This window comes from Coturnix japonica, chromosome 2 (assembly GCF_001577835.2).
Source record: "Coturnix japonica isolate 7356 chromosome 2, Coturnix japonica 2.1, whole genome shotgun sequence".
Lineage (NCBI taxonomy): Eukaryota > Metazoa > Chordata > Aves > Galliformes > Phasianidae > Coturnix > Coturnix japonica.
In genome coordinates, this window is record NC_029517.1 from 28,432,992 (window position 1) to 28,450,732 (window position 17,741).

At 37.0% G+C, this 17,741-nt stretch overlaps 1 protein-coding gene across 8 annotated transcripts in view; it reads right to left on the minus strand.

The window, feature by feature from the left end:
• Positions 1-17,741, minus strand: part of FAM126A (family with sequence similarity 126 member A) — a 44,174-nt gene that overhangs the window by 5,397 nt on the left and 21,036 nt on the right. For all 8 annotated transcript variants that reach the window (XM_015853686.2, XM_015853688.2, XM_015853683.2 and 5 more), the window contains 9 exons: positions 13,150-13,229; positions 10,601-10,702; positions 6,830-7,009; positions 5,855-5,935; positions 5,337-5,452; positions 4,936-5,031; positions 3,503-3,619; positions 2,663-2,750; positions 1,987-2,146 (listed from right to left, as the gene is read on the minus strand). In XM_015853686.2, coding sequence (XP_015709172.1) covers positions 1,987-2,146; positions 2,663-2,750; positions 3,503-3,619; positions 4,936-5,031; positions 5,337-5,452; positions 5,855-5,935; positions 6,830-7,009; positions 10,601-10,702; positions 13,150-13,200 — 991 coding nt within the window. In that variant the 5' untranslated portion in view covers positions 13,201-13,229. The remainder of the gene's footprint in view (positions 1-1,986; positions 2,147-2,662; positions 2,751-3,502; positions 3,620-4,935; positions 5,032-5,336; positions 5,453-5,854; positions 5,936-6,829; positions 7,010-10,600; positions 10,703-13,149; positions 13,230-17,741) is intronic.

Genomic DNA, 17,741 nt, shown 5'->3' on the forward strand with positions numbered 1-17,741 from the left:
AAGTCAAGCCAACCCGATTCAGTAGCTCTAAGTAATCTGTTGATAAGTGGTAGCTAATATCAATTAACTCTGAATTCTATTTATATGTGAGTAATGGGTCCATTTTGCAAATGACTTTTGCACATAGTACCACAGTCAGAAGCCCAAATCCAGGATATCAATTTGATTTAAAGAAAAAAAAAGTCCTTCTGAGTAAAAAGAATTACAATCTTGTTAAGTAACACAATAAATTTAAAAATTAAGTTGATTTTTTCCCAAAAGAGACTTCAATCTAACATTCTAACAGAAGCTTGCATGACTCAGGGTCCCCAGACTTCAGAAATAAACTGCTATTTCTAATAAAATAACAATAAAAACAACCCATATGCTTCTCAATCGGAAATGGGATCAGCTGAGATTCTTTTGCTTTTCATTCTATACAAATAGACAGATCTAAAACGGCTGCCATTGCAGCCCAAGGGGTATTTTGCTGTGGTCCACATAATGCATAAGAAACCACCTCTCAGCTGCCTCCTCCAGCTTCCTAATCTATCTGTGTAACTCATTTTATATTGAAACACAACGATAAAATCTCTGAATTGATTCTTTCCTTCTCCCTGTGGCAGAGAGCAGTGGGTCAGGAGGTACAAGATTTGTTGGCCTACTTCTACCAGCTCCAGTATTCATTTTAATTCAAACAAGCATCTGTAAGCACAAGCCTCATTATTCTTTCTATACACCTACCCTGGAGATCTATTCCACACCTTTCACTGGGGACTTATACTCTTACTACTGAACCACTCTCATATCAAAGACACTAATGTTCTGCTCCTCATCTTTGCCTAGCAGCTTTAAAAGTTAATAAATCAAGCGTTCTAATTTAAATGAAAAGAACTATTTTAACTTCCTTTGCCCTTCCTCACATTCAGAAGCTTACAGTTGGAACTCACACCAGCATGTAACATTACTGTTCAGAAATCTTCATTGTTACTTTAAAGTCCTCTTTTACCAGAATATTTATAACCTCCAATAGTTACCTGAAATATCCCTGTGTGGTGAGTTGTGGTTTTTGGTGTGTTTTTCTTTTAATAACACAGATCTTTGCAATAATTTTTTGAACTGAACTGCCCATATGCTACAAAATAAGTTCATATAGCACACATCATATAAAACAGTGTCATAATGATTTCTAAAGTCTTTATTTAGCCTATTCAAAGAGCACTTATCTACACTCCTCCCTTTCATCAGAATTACAACCACAGCACAGCAAGCCACTGGAAGTTTTGATCTCCTGTTCAGCAGCTCTTCCCCCACCTAAATCTGGTAGAGAAAGTGGAATACATTGATTGTCCTTCTGCAGTACATTCAGCGCTACTTTTTTCTACTCCTCAGCACTGACCTGTTTCACTTGGTTGAAGCCCTCATACTAGTTTGCCCCAAAAGGCATAATTTACCCCTCTAGCCTTAAATATTGTTTTTATTTAGATAACTTAAAACAAATGAGGCTCTGTGGTATATTTATTAAATATTTGCTTTGCTTCATGTATCATACACCACTTTTCAAAAGAGAATGTAAAAGAGAACATAAGTCTCCTTAAAGAACCTAAAACATTGTACAGCAGCCTTTAACAAAAAGGTATTTCGTTAAAAGAAAAAAATAAAACAGGATTGAAGAAATAGAGAATATATTTTCTGATCCACTAATATTCTCATTTACCAGTTATAAAAAGCTCCAAACTACCAGCCACTTGCTTATCAGTAGCAACAGAATGGCACCAATGTCCAACTGTGACATGTTTCATCTTGTATGTAGCATCTTCACGCTGTTCCAGACCCACGTTAATAACACATGTTTAAGAGAAATCATATAATTTTAAGAATAAATGCATAATGTCAGTTCACTAAAGGCATTTTCATTAACAGTGACAATGCACAAAGACAAAACCCTCAATATTACTTTGAACAGGTGTAAGAAGCTAAGAAATCATTGTAAATTGTGTCTCTTACCGTGTCTTTTCCATCTGTGCCCTCGGATAGACATGCTAGTTACAGCATTTCTTGATATCCTGGATGAAGTAGGTGTAATTTCAACCTGAATGCATTTTGTACCTTCTTTACTGGACTTCATGGCACCCTGAGGCAGCGAAGCTTTTATTGCATTAGCAACCTAGAGCAGGGAAAAATGCAGTTAAGTTCTTAATATGAAGGTTGAAGTTTTCAAAAATAATTCTATCAGGATCCTTAGTAGTCCATGAAGTTTACTGCATACAACTCCAATTTAAGGTCAAATAAACACAGTAGCATTTGGCACAAGTTATAACGAGTGTAGGGTGCTACACTTGCTACTAGCTTTAAAAGCTAATTTGTACTTAAGACCTTTATTTAAAACAGAGTCTCCAGCTTAATGACATGGCTGTCACTTAACATGAACTTCAGAATGCTTCTGCACCATCATTACACTTTCAAGTCTTTGAAGTGTTCTACCGGAAATCATTTTATCATCTTTCCAAGTGAATAAGTAACTAAGAATACTGAAAACATGTGTACATATCCTTACAGATCTAGCTACTCACACCAGCACAGACACACTGAGCTCATAAGGTTTAGGTTCCTGGTGTGAAGTTCATAAGAAGTATTTAATGAAATAAAGACTATTTAAAAAATGTTGGACTACATGACCTACCAGCAGAGGTTCTGGATACAGTTCTAGCTGCGCTCTATATAAAACATCGTCCATAGCTTTACGAGCCAGATCCCATTCTCCATTATAACTGCAAAGTTAAATATATAAATAATAGTTATCACCTGTATCAATGGATGAATGCTCTTGGTCATGACTTTCATGAATTCAGTATTCCTTGAGAGCTCAAGTGAGAGTTAAACTACTTGTGCTCGTTATCAGTAAGCACGCTACTTAAAATTTTTGTTCTGAATTAGTGCATGTGGAGGCACTAGTTTTATTTTCACTGATCACTCCAAGCAGTTTGAAAGCGATATTGTAGTTATTGATCAGCTAGTAATGAAATATTCTGAAATTCCAACAGGATGGTTTTAATATTAAAGCACCTTTTGAGTACTCCCATGTTACCAGCCTCTGATTATTTCAGTTAATGAAAGAGCTTTACACATCAATGTGACTGTCAAAGGGGTGGATGATGTTCAACATTTTCGAGAGAGAACACTAAGACCTTTTTCCTTAACTAGACTGATGTCAAAAACATAGACCAGACAACAGTTAGAAAAGGATTTTCAGGTATTTTTTCTACATCACCAGTTATGACTATTAAGTGTTATTCCAACCTTCATTCCCCAGTATCACACAGGTAATGTAATCTAACAAGTTAGCAAACTGTGTTCTAATCCTGAAATCTTCGTTGCTACACACAGCATCTGTCCATTAGAAAACAAAGCAATTCAGAGGTAGCATGCCTAAATGAACATACTAAATTAAGCAAGTGCTCCATTATTTTGTGTGAATGTTTAGAAAAAAACAAAACAAAAACCATAAAACACTCTCACTTACAAGGCATAATAAATCCCCGTCAGCATTTGTACCATGAATTCAGATGAAACTGGAATCCTGCTGTTTACTCCCTTATACTTTCTCACTTGTTGGCGAGGATATCCGCAGACACAAATTCTAAAGAAACAAAGTATTTGTCACTAGTAAATAACGAAGAACCACCTCTGTATAGAACACCACTAAAGCAGATGTTTGGTGTGTGTTTTAACTGCAGTAGACCCAAGGAAAGCATTCATCTACAACTGAGCGCTAAAGCAGATCATTTCTCATTACAGAAGAAGGGTATGCCCTCTACTGGCAGAGTTCAAATCCTTCAAAATAGAGATATCCTAGATGACAAAGTTACATCAGTGTCACAGTTGAACATTGAAAACTGCCATTAAAGTCATTCTCAATTAAAAGCATTTACTGCAGAGTAGACAAAAATATTAATGGTATTTAAGGAAATTTAACAGGAAAAAAAAATTATAAATTTCATTTATGGCCCCCAGCAAAAAACAGACTAAGGTGGTATTGCCTCTTAATGTTCAAATTACAGTTGTAACAGAGCTTTCAGGATCCCCCCTTTTTTTTCTTTTCTTTTTAAAGAATAACAACTTTGCCACTAAATTACGATGCTTTTTTTCCCCCCTCCTTCTCTATTCTGCAATGCATCTTCTACTAAGACTAATTCAAAACAACAAAACAAGAAAAAACAAGCACCCATTACTCATTTGTTTTTGTGGATGTTTCTGTTTGTTTACTTGTATGAGGAATCTAGAACCTCAGAGCTACTACTGGCAAAAAGCTGCTCTCGGTTGATTTCTGGGTCCCTCTCCTCCACTGCCTGGGTTAACAAGAACGCTCTAATTTCCCCAATTCAATGTCAACTTCCAAAATTCTGGAGCGACAAGTTCACTACCAGTCCTTTTTCTCATAGAAAAAAAAGAGAGAGAGAAAAGAATGCCTCAGCTTTGCCTTTTTAGTTGTTGTTATACCAGATTTAGGGAATATCCAAAACATCTGTAGGAATGAGCATATCTCTAGTTTTAGTATCCACTATATTTTCAACTTGTACAGCATCCAAATGTTTAGTAAGCATGCAATGCAAAGTTAACCAAGATTTTAGAAAGCACTTCTGATTTACTTGGATAAAACACCAAGAACTATTTCAATAGAAACATAATTTCTTGGATTTGATTTCTTTCTCCAGTTTACAGCACCTGCTTATAAACCATGTCATTGCTTCTCCAATTTTGGGATCTCAGTCCACAGCTGATTAAGAGATACTTTAAGATAAGTAATGCAGCTATACTTATTTTTTTAAGAAAAATCAAGTTTGCAAGCAACTTGTGGGAATAAAAGGATTTTTTTGTTATTGTTTGCTAAGTTCAAACAAACTGCATTTAAACGACTTGATACCATTTCAAGTATAATCAGCCTACAGAAGTTACCTTGAGCAAATCTGACACAGTGACTGAAGAGAAACTGCGGGCATGTAGCTTAAGGCAGCGTTGTAGCAGAGCAGAAGGAAAGTCAACACTTCGAACCTGGAGTTTATAGAAAACATCAATCAGATTATATTACCAATTTCACATTTATTTTTTTTAACAAGTAAAACTGTTATATAGAGAAATCTGCAGGGGTTATTTGAACAAACTTGGTTTAATTCAATAAAATTATCGATCCATGACTTGGGACTGCAATCCTTTCCTTTTCCTATGCATCCTGCATGTAAACTCACATAGAAAAAACAAATGAAGGACACACTCATACAGCTTCTGTCTGTAATTATTAAACATTCTTAGAAGATTCTTTAAGGATTATCAAGATAAACCTTATTGTACAATTTCACCTGTTCTGTGCTGTCAACATCTCCCTCTGAGGATGAGGTCCACTATACACAACCTTGGACAAACCATGCTGGGATAAAGCTCCTTCAGTAAGAGCCATGGAGCCAATACTGGAAGGCTACAGGGGAAAAAAAATATTCATTTAAAACACATCCAACCTGAAGTCTTGCTAAAATGCAAGTAAAAATAGGCAAGAGATCAACATCATCATATTTCTACATCAATTTTATCTGAATGCCTGGATACCTAAGACTTAAGAAATCACTTTACAGCAAGTAAAATACGAGGTTTCAGAACAGGAAAAAGAATACATTTGGTAGACGCATATCACCCAGTTATGACAACTGAGTCTTCTAATGGCCTCAAAGACCAGTTAGCAGTAATGAGTAGACTGAGAAATGTGTTACTAGGTCATGCAAAATGCAAAGACTAATTTTCACTTTCATTCTTCACTCACAGGCCCCAGTATCACACTGCCTTTCACAGTCAGTGACAACTTTATGCTGTAAGTGTCACTTACTTCATGATACACTGAAGGTTTGGACAAAGATGGAATCGTGAAGCTCAGCACTTTGCTGTGTCCCTCCTTGTCAACTATCTCCTGAAAAAGGCAGAAAACAACAAAACACCAAAAGGGTTATACTGTTCTACAGAAACCAGACAGAGGATACCTGCCTGCAGTATATCACTAGAGTGGTACATTAGCAGGCCTCTCACATCTTTAAGTGAGCAGAAAACTAATGAGTTAGACAAATAAACAACAAAAAAGGGACTACATTTCACAGGAGAGCACTGAAATACTCTGGATCAAAATCTTCAGCAACAACTTCTGAAGCAGACCTCACAAAAAACACACAGCCTTTAATTTTAAATTTCAGCAACAGATTTCACTTATCCAAAGGCAGAGATTAGAAAGGAGTTTCAGTAAAGCATCTCCTAGCACCAACTAATTGCATTTTGCCTGTAACAGCTAAAATATGATGCTCTTCAAGGTTCCCTCAGAATTCTGCTATTCAAAGGATTAATTTAACAGTAAACAGTACATTTTCATGCAAAATATACAAAAAAGTCAAGGTTATTACAAAACAGAAGACTTTTATTTTCTGAAGAGCGAGCAATCTGTTCAACCATCAAGTACTAAGAATTTGTTGAAAGTGCCTTTATGTGTGATCTCTAGTCAAGATGGTCAGAATATCACAGAAAGCACAGGCAGCAACTTCAAATGTAGCACCTATAAAGGCTCCCCAGCAAAATGCAGATTTAATTGCCATACCAGGAATTAATGAAAGCAAGAACTGAAGAGGAATCCTTTTGAAGTTCACAATACATATTTCCAACTTGAACATAAATTTAAAGAGAGAAAAGTACGACACTCAATCACTTGCTTTCAGTTCTGAAATAAAAGCTTTTAACATTTCCCCATAAACACTTTCCAGTATCCCCTCAAAAGGACACTAATATTTTTAGGCCTGAATAATTAGGTGTAAATACAAACCAAGTTATACACTCCTAGAAGAAGGGCTTCAATACATCCACTGCTCTGCAAATCTCTGCTGGCTGAGACAGCAAGGTAGCACCACATCAGTTCGGGCAGAAACTGCAGTGTGAATCGTAGTAATTGCTCCTCACCACTGCGATAGAACTCAAAGAGCTGATGGCAGACTGGCTCCAGAAGCTGAAATTACAATGAGGTTACAATTGTTAATGAGTAAAAACCTTACAAGAAACCGAAACTTTGTGTAGAAATATAATCACACAGTAGGGGAAAAGCTGATAGATGTTACACTGTAGCTAGCAGGGAATGATCAGCCTGCTAACTACACCAAGTCACCTCGAACGATTTCAGTCTTCTACACTTTGGGTGATAGAGAGTAAAGCCTTCTATCACAACAGAAATACTGTTCCAACAGTTCCACCCCCTCCTTTTTTAGCTCACTTCCTCTAGCCTCCAAGGCTTAAAGAAGAAGAGGATGCTTACTATCGCTGTGTCTCATACCATGACCCCAATACATCATCTACATTAAAAAATAAATAAATAACAGTCCAAAAGGCCTTGTTATTCTAGAGCTCCAACAGCAAACACATAAAAGTAAAGCTTTTACTCTGTAACTGAGAAGAGCTACAGGACACTTGTATTCAAAGTACTACAATAAGTTTGTGTACAGCAGATAAACTAAATCCTTCCACTCCTCGTAGGCTACAGTGTATTCATAGGGTGTTAAGACAAAAAGGAAGCCTCTGCTAAAGGTCAGTATGCAGTGTTAACCACGTGTCACTACATGGAGGTAAGGATTGTGCACAACAGTAGACGCTTTCAAATTGAGCAGCGCTGGACACTGAACCCTCAGTCTATATAAAAATCAAAAAGTCCAAAATGCTTTTTGGCAGCAAACATGGCAAATTGCCCATAAGAATTTGCAGCTGTTAGGGTATTTGTTCTTTGTTTTCCTCAAAATGTCCCTAAAAAAAGTAAAATCAGGTTAAAAAAAAAAAAAGGTGTTTTACTAAACGCTCTAAATCAAGTGTCTTTAAGCAGTAACAAATAGGAAAACACTCAACTGAGAAACTGCTCCTTTAAAAGTATCTAGAGAGAAGATGCCCTCAGACTTGCAAACTTTAGAAACTGAAATCTGAGATTCCAGCTTTTTAGAATTCAATTCCTCAACCTCAGCTACTGTATTAAAAATCATTACACAAAATGTGACATTCTCCAACTGCAAATCTCAATGACTGGATTGAAATGCAACACATCTGAGGGATTAGTTTTGCTGCTTTGTTTCTTACCTCGGAGGCTTAACATCTCTTAATGGTTCATTTATATGACTCACAGAAACAGACTCTAAATTAATTTAAATACCAGGAATGTTAAGGTTAGTAATAGATTGAAATGTGTTTCTACACAAAATCCCCAGTAGTTTCAACCTGAAAGTGACAGAATGAAAGTCAAACAGATATGCGTTTTAGAGACTACCCTAAGACTGTAATCATGAAAACTGCTACTGCACATCAGAAAGGAAGGTATTAACCAGCACCTTCCTGAAAATTCTTAAAGACTGGGATACAGATATGTACTTTATTGCCTGTAACACACAGGTGTTTTCTGTTCATTTTAGCTCAAAAAATTGTGAAAACCTAAGGCAAAACAAAAGCATACTGAGCTCAACTGGTCTCTTCCCAAAGCAGATCAAAGATCCTTCTAGAAGACTTTACCAGCACAAGTGCTTTCCATCTTCAGCTTACATATTTCACAAAATTTGCATGCTTCCTTTAATAAAGTATCAGTTCAGAATGATGTGCTTGAACTTTAGAAGGCACAGAAATAGCTATGACAGGTATCCATGTTCACATCGTTATCTCAGTTAAGACAGCTTTGTATCAGCACGTTTCAATGCGTAATCAGTACAAAAACAGATTTTCTTCCTTGAAATGCCACCACATGCTAAAACCTAATATCAAAACCCAGAAGTTGTTGCTGTTCCAAGATAATGTTTTCACACTAAAACAGTTCCAAAAAGTATAAAAACTTTTAATGCTGGAACAGAAGAACACTGAAGTAATTCCATCCCTCCTCCTTTTAAGTTGTACCCAGACACACTGGACTTTTCAATTCACGAATTGTATTTCCTAATGCAAATACCTGAATGGCTGCTATCTGAAAGGACAGCAGTAGAGCTCGAGGTACACAATTAAACAATCTTAAATTTGTGAAGAAACAAAATCTTTCAGAAATAAAAAGCTTGTCACTGAATTTAACTGAGCAGACACTCGAGAAAAATCCTTTAAATGTTCACATATACTGAAGACTCTTCTACTAAATTACATTTTCCACACCAGTGGGCCAGTAACCTTGAAGTAACAGATAAAGCCTTTGCTAACAAAGCTACTACGAAATTGCTATGTCTTGGAATAGCAAACACAAGTAGTTCATTTCGCTCACTATATGCTACATTTTCAGAAATGCAAACAAAGTATATGGAAAACAAATATACAATGCAGGTAATGAATCCCAAAAGCCAGGAAGAATTACTAGTTTAGAAGTATTTCCTTTGTGTGGAAAGCTCCAAGTAACCCATTCTACAAAGATCTGGGCAGTAAGCAGAGCACAAATGAAAATGTTAGGAGCACTGTCAGCACTGGCACTTCAATCTCCAGATTCAGTTAACAGGGGAATCTTCAATACTTAGCCCCCCCAAAATTATCTCTTTGAGCAGGAATTTCATGGCTTAGCAACAATCTTGCATCAGTCTGTGACAAAACTAGTGATAGCCATTAGTAGTAATAAATTACAGAACATGAAAGTATCGGTTTGGCTATCAACAGGGAGACTCATCGCATTAATTTACACATTGATATGCATTCTGAAGACCAGGCAAGCTTGACTCAGTATTTGAAATGACTCAGAATGCCTTCCTGAGCAGCACAGAAAAGTAAAATGACATTTCTTCTCTGCTGCACAACCTGTATTTCTGTACCAGCATCCTCTCTAAAAATGTACGAACACTGGAAGCATTTTACCCTCTGCCCACTATTGGCATTATCTCAGCTTTGGAGAGGTTCCTTATGCTGCTTCTTTCCCAGAAGAGGCACGAGGACTCCATGTAGTTTCAAAAACAATAACACACAAAGGTTTTTCGGATGGTAGAAAGCGTGACCAGGATACAACCAACATCAATTAGGAATGTTCTGTTCTCATCTAGAACATGTCAAGAGAAGCACAGTCCTGGTACATGAACAATTCTTTATGTGGGTACAATGCAAACCTGCCCCATTCCACCTCAAAATTTCTAAGCAAGTCAGAGTTCAGTGCTGTAATGATGGCAAAAAGGCAGAAAGCCCTAAATTCAAAGCAATAATGTAAAAGGAATGCAGAACTACCTAACATTTATCTCTTGTCATATAAACAGACAAGCTCCCGGTAGCTACAGATTCATATTCAAGTTACAGTGAATCACAAAAATAATTCAGTCAAACATCTTTTCAATTCCTTAACATAATTCTCATTTCCATACACAGATCCGGACTATGATCTACAAGATCAGTTACAATCAGCAAGTAAGAAACAGATCTACAAATCGTTTCCATAATACTATATTCTTGCTAAGAACACATTCCAATCTAATTAAAAGGAAAACACTGTGATGAAGACTCTCCATGTAGTTAGAACAGAATTAACTATTTCACATAGAACACAGTTAATCAGTGTGCAAGGTTTTATCCTATTCTGCTGGTGTTACATCAGACATTATGAGAGATACAACACACTCACTTCACTTTGTGGATCCTGAATTACTTTGTAAAGAGATGAAATCAGAGCACTCTTGTCTTTCAGGTTTGTGGCATAGCTGGATATGGATGCTTCTGGCAGCGTCTGAAAAATATACAGATATCTGTTTTAGTTCCTAGATAAAATAAGGTTTGATCATTAAAATGTAGCAACTATTTCAACAACCATTTTCCATTAGCAGTTACTATTTATCAGAGTTTACAATGAACTGAAACTTGTTTCATAAGGAAATCCTTATTATAGAAATCATCATTTTTCACAGCAGCAAAGTTGCCAGAAGACACACTGCACTATTATTTAGCAGGGAGCTTCTCTGAGAGATTAATGACATTCAATGCAATATCATTAAAAAATAAAAAAATAAAATAAAGGAGTTTCAGAAGTGCAGTGCCACTGAAAATACATAATGTTCTGAAACCAGAAAAAAAATTGCAATGCACTTCCCACTCTTTGCTGGTGTCAGTGACAACACATGCCCACTGTGAAATTCATATACTGTGAAACCTCACTGTTTGCAGACCTGCACTTTGCTGTCAAGACTGACAGCAGACAGACTGTAAATATAAAAGAGGATACGTTGTTACCTGAAAGAACATAAATTAAGGTTGACATGAACAGCTATCCTCTAATAGAAATGGGTTTTCTTACAGTACTTAGGAGGTTAAAAAGCTAATCTCTCTGACAAGCCTTTGGAAGCTGTACATTTAAACTTATTATTCATAGCTTTTACAGTACTACTTTTCTGCATTCCTTCAAAGGAAATCATATTCCATTACAAAGACAGGAAAACAGAGTGTATCTAGCTAGACCAGGACAGAAATCTGTATTCAAATAAGCCCCAGCCCACACTCAGACCAGCAAGACTGCACCACGTTGCCAATATCAGGAGGAGAAACAAAGAACAGAATGAAAAGCCAATACCAAAGCTTGAAAAGAAATCCAGCAGAATTTCCCAAATGCCAGCTAGCAGTTTCTGGGGTTTAGCCTGCATGTGTGCACCCAACTTTTGGTTTCTGTTCTAACAAGTTTCCAGTTATTCAGTAGCAGAATTACTGAACACCATGCTGAGGACTCGCAGGACATTTCAACAATAGCTTGAGCCATCCAAGGAGTTACTCAAGACAAAGTCTAACACAAAGAAATAAGGCTGGTCTAGAATCTACTAGGGTCCAAAATAGAGATCTGCTGCATCTTCTTCTAGACACACAATATACTTAGTGTCTTCAGTATCAGTATCTTACTGATAACACACACAGCACTTAAATCTTCCAGTCAGGGTGTTTCAAGAATGCAGTTTGACCATGATTACAAGGTATAGTTTAGTAAACTAGGGCTACAATCCTAAGCTTTTCTTTCCAGTGATTAAGCTTACAAAAGTATCGTGCTTTGTTACAAAGCATATGTTACAAAGACACGTTACACTTTGTGGTTGTTAGCAGACCAAAGAGTGCAACTTAATCAAAGGGAGCTGTATGATTCATCCCTCTCTGAAGGTAGGGTCCATTAGCTGTGCTACAAAATTTCTATCAAGTTTCTAAACAGAAAACACTGAATCAGAACATTATAAGAAGGATGCTACTTCCACTTTGCAACGTTCTTTCAAGTTACATAAACAACATTTGCACACTGATGAAGCGCTGGGCAAGCTTGACAAACTTGTTCTGAAGTAACAGAAAATCTTGGCTTCATAACAGAAAACACAGATAAGCTAGTTTTAAGGAAGCCAGTGTTCCTATCTGCTGTTGTGTTTGCCAGATAAAGGCCTGAGGAAACAGAAAACTGACAATTCTTTACTTCAAAGTTGTGTTCACTGCTGGTAGAATGAACCCTCTGGAAATAATTAACGCTGAAGGGAAAAATATATATACATATATATATGTGGCTTTACTTGTTAAACCCAAATGTTTTTTTCCTGAGGTAAAGATGGACAGAGATAATGCATGATACCTTTCTGCTTTGAGATCTTCCCTTTATAGCATTTGCCCATCTCAGAGTCAGACCTGACCTCACGTACTGACAGCACAACGGCTGAGGAATGCCATCTGCAAGGTACAGACCTGGGTATCTGACTATATAAGCGATCAAAACTACAGCACGTGATGGAAGTTCAGCACATTCAACAAGTAAAGTGATCAGCAGCTATCACAGAACTATCACACAGCACTGAATTTCTAATAATAAAACTTAAAGAAGGCACACTAGAAAGAATAAGCATGAATAACTCACTCATATAGTCCATAAAAAGGGAGAGGGAAAAATGGAAAGCCTGATGTTTGGGCACAACATTATAGCCTGCAGCACATGCTTTGCCATAGACCACTGAAGATCACTTTCTGGATCAGGAAGCAGGCAGTCCCAAAGAGGACAATGAAAAAAGAACATCTTTCAAGTTGGTAGCTGTATACAACACATTACCTTAAAATTCAAGGTTGCTAATCTTCATTTTCTACAGTAATCGCACATTCTTGCATACCACTCCAGCAGCAATTCAGATACCACTGGTTAAGTATCTGATAGTGCATTGTTATTACCTTGAACTCCGATAACCACTCCTCCACAAGCCCAGTATCCAGAGCTAACATCTTCCAACATCCGTTCCAAAACCTTCAGCCTGAAAGAATATGCAAACAGTTGGTAAGAACTATGCAATCACTGCAAGAAACATACAATGAAGATTAAGTTCCTGTGAATATTTAAAGAATCTTATCATGCTTTTACTCATTAACATTTCATATGCTGACATACTTTGAACTTTTATTCTACTTCACTTATGCGAGCTGCTGGAAGCACTAAGCCTGAGAATCGTCATATACAGCAGTTTAATAAATCCCAAATGCATACAGCGTGGGAAGCTTAACAAGTCAAAGATTTGCAGAAGGGGCATTTTGGAAACAGAAAACATTACCTTCTCAAATTCTATTTATTTTTCAGCTTACAGAAAGAGAGAAGAATGTACGAACTCACTGAATAGAAAAAACTGCCCAAGTTTTTTTTTTTAGTCGACTGTTTTCTCAACTTGGAGGACAATGAAAAAAATGATGAAAACCTTTCAGTCCACCTCTATAACCCCAGCTGAAAGACAAGACAACAAGCCTGCAGCTTCAGCATGAAGCCCAATGTGGAATTCCTTGCCTAATTCCTCAGTCAGAGCAAGACCATCAGTATTTAGATGAATAAAAAAGCACAGAGTGGCTTTTAAAACTCATCCGTTATCTCCCTTAATTTATTTCAAAAACTCCTTCCAACCACTGTTCTTTGGAATAGTTTATTCTGAAGCTAAGGACGACATACAATTAAGATAAAATATACTAAAAGGTAGAAGAATGCTATGGAAGATGCCCTAGGCATATGTAAATTATTCTACATTAACTTACTAAATAGATCATGTATTTTCAAACAATGACAAATACTCATCTCAGGAGAAAATTAACAGTTACTTGAAGAAACGTTCAGTCGTGAGATATCTTATCAGATCTTTCAGTTTAAAATTAATTATCAAGTTCTGATATCTGAGTAACGGCATATATGAGAAGTTACAAACAAGGAAAGAGGGGGAGAATTGTCTCATAACATAAATATTTTGAGAATTTCAAGAAGCCTTAATAAGGGAAAAGGACCAGGCATGATAATGGTGAGAGCTCACTGTAAGGCCTCCAGAAGAAGGAGGAAAAAGTTATTTAAAAAGAGAAGTGCAGAAATCTTTTAAGGTTTGTAAGGGAATAACTATCCAACACGTACCCTAAGAGCAGTGAGACTGGAGAGGCTATCTAGAAACTTCTTGCATTATATTCATATGAAACAACGGCAAAGCACAGATTATGCCAAAGGAAAGAGAGAAGGCAAGGAGGTGAACAGATGATCAGCTTAATCATTAGTTGAAGTCATGAGTTCTTAACGATCTAAAATTCAATAAAGAGGCACACTGAAAATGAGATCCATTTTAATTGACAGTGAGGTGCAAAACAGCTATGATCTTTATGAACCTGCATTAGAAAGACCAATGCATAACACAAAACCCAGTAAGAACATAGTTCCTTCTTTCTCTCATTCCAAGAAGAAACTCATCTGGAAAAAAACATAAGAAAGGTTTGTTTCTGGTTTTGAAACTAGTCAGGTTTGGGTTTTGCTTTCTCTTTTAAGTGACGACTGAAAAAAAGTTCATCGTAGTTAGAATACTAACACAGCACAAGCCAAAAAATAAGAGCTCACAGCATTACTGGGAAAGAAAGAATTGAGCCTACTAGATAAACAGCCTGGTTGGGGACAGAAACATAAACTCTTTGGGAAAACTGCTAGTGCAGCTAGCTGCTTCAGAAAGACAGGAGAGGAAATCACAAAGGAAACTAAATACCAGTTCTTTCTGACCAGCTCTGATGATCTCTAAAGATCTCATGAAGATATGGATTAGTAGTCTCTGAACTGAATCGGGTTTCTGTGCAAAACACTGATGCAGAAGTGTAGCTTTCATGATGACAACACTGTGCTAACAAACATGAGGGCTAGACCACATGTCTAGCTGCAATTACTGAACCAACAGCCTCATCATTTCCTGCAGAATCACATCTGCCAGCCCTACTTTCATTCCTGTGAAGGCAAAGACTTCTGCAACGCCTTATGTTTCAGCAGGGCTGGTAATAGTAACCATTCTTCGCTGAACCTCATCTATAGCAGAAACACTTGCACTAATATTGACTTCTACATCCAGGAGTACTGGATGTTCGTAGCTGACACCAAGTTTATGGTTTATTACACATGCAATATACAATTCTTTCTTTTTTTTACCTATTTACATTGATCTGTCAACTGTTATTTTCAAACTAAAGACTTCTAGAGAACACAGAAGCTATTTGACCAGTGAAAATAAGAAGAGCATCTTTGCCTGGCACATTGGGCTCAGAATGACACTTCAAGACCTAATGACTGTGTATTTGAAGGTAAGTCTTCTTGTTGGTATGTCAGGCACAAGCATAGGCGATAGAAAGCTGAACTAGAAGAAAAAGGAATAAATTTTTGCTGACTGGGTCACAGAAAATGCAGACTGTACTTATTTTATCTTGAGGCATTAAAAAAAAAAAGTCCAACACCTTTCTGAATTAAACATTTTAAACTTAAAGTACGCACGCATCTACAGCAAGACACTTACAAGTGTCACAAATAAAACCTAATTGTGTACTTCTTTTCCTTGAATGCAAACACTACAATTACTTATTAGACTGCTTGATATGTTCCCAAGCAACAAGCTGAGTGAGAGCTGCAAGTTGATCCTGTTCTGTTCTAATACTTTAAGAAAACTCTCCTTAGGTAGGAGATGGCAATTTTTGCTTTGTTTCAGGATAAATGGTGCATCTAGAATAAAATATAAAGCAAGTTTACCTGAGAAAAGCCAAGTCTTGTTTGAAGAGATCTCTACAAAGTGTCTATGAAGACAATTGTGTTTTTCCCCCCCACACTCATTATAGCACAAATACATCAGGAACTTACAGCTTCAGTAACAGCGGCAGAGAGAAGATGCTATGCAGCAAGCTGGTTGAGGGCAAGCCAAGATCAATGAAGATATATTCTCTGGCAAACCTACTAATGGATTCATCTACTCAGATGGCTTCAATTTTCTGTATCTCTCACTCAAGAGTCTTTTTTCATGCAGTAATATCAAATGATGGCCTTGAAGGAAATCACAGACAACAGACACTCAGGCTGTTCTTAACAAATAAAAAAGAAAATCTCACAATAGGTGGCTTTCCTATTCTTTAAAGCTACCCATCCTTTGGAGAATTTACCCACAGGATGTGTGTGTGTGTGAATGAACTCTGGATGAAGTACAAGGAGGCTGGACTTGGATGAAGAATGACCACTTGAGTTCAGAAGAAGTGACCTTCTGGAATCACAGTGTGAGGCATTTGATAGAGGGAAAAAAACAAAACCAGGAGCCAAAAACTGCTCATGTCCCATCCTTTGGGAACTGCTGCAAGAGGAGGAAAAGCATATATTGTACCCTTACCTAATCTGAAAAACATCTGCTTGGAAGTTTGTACTAAGAAACAGGGTTTTTATCAGTATTCAGTCAAACCGAACTGCAGCAAATACATTACAAAACATTATGATTTTTATCAACTACCAGCCAAATTTGAGAATTCAACTCAGAAAAATAACAAAACAAAATTCTGAGCATTCTATCACAATGCACCAGTCCCATAAGAAACCAAGTCCTGGAACAAGTTACTTTATGTAGTTCATTACAGAAGTAGGGAACAGCCCATTAGGACTCAACTTTGGGTGGGGAGAAATTTTTGGTCAGCTCTGTATATTATGTCAAGTTCACTTAAGGATTATAGTCTATATTTGCAGTCCATGTTATTAAGTCCTTTTCTCTCCCAGCTCATTTCAAAGAAAAAGACAAAACCCTGGTAGGCCTCAGAAGAGGACACGGCACTCAAGAAAGTATATTCTTAACTAAATCACCGATGAAGCAAACATATTTTCCCCTAGTATTAATGCATGACTAATGCATGTTCTAGTGATAGAGTGATTTATTCCTTAATTGTGAAATTTCAAATACGGTCCAACTATCCTCCTAAAACAGATTCTTGCAGTTGCAGTAGTGGGTAGGAAATTACTCAAAGTCTGTCAAGAAACCAATGCTGATCTGGGCTTTGAAAAACACTTTGGAACAGTCTAAAAACCACAAAGGCCAGGTCTGACTTCTTGACATTCTTCATACTTGCACAAAGAGGAAGAAACAAAAAACTCATAGTGATGAGCCTGAAGCAGTCACATGCTCTGTCCAAATACACAATGCAAGCAACGCTCATAGACTCAGCATCAAATATTCTCTTGTAATTGCTGCCTTCGTTATAAAAGCAAGCACTGTCAACAAGATAGCTAAAGGTGCTCCAAGCGTCACTAACACAGACTCAAATTCCTAAAATGACGAGAGACAGTCATTTAGCAGCTTCTAACACAAGAACTAACAAGTGCTAAGGCTCAAAACAGGAGGAGTTACTAAAAACAATGCCAAGGAAGCATGTAATGATTCCCAAGTCAAAATACATTAAGTTTACATAAGTGCATAGAAAAAGCCTGGATGCATCCAGGGAAGAAGCCACTAGATGTAAGAGCACGTCCT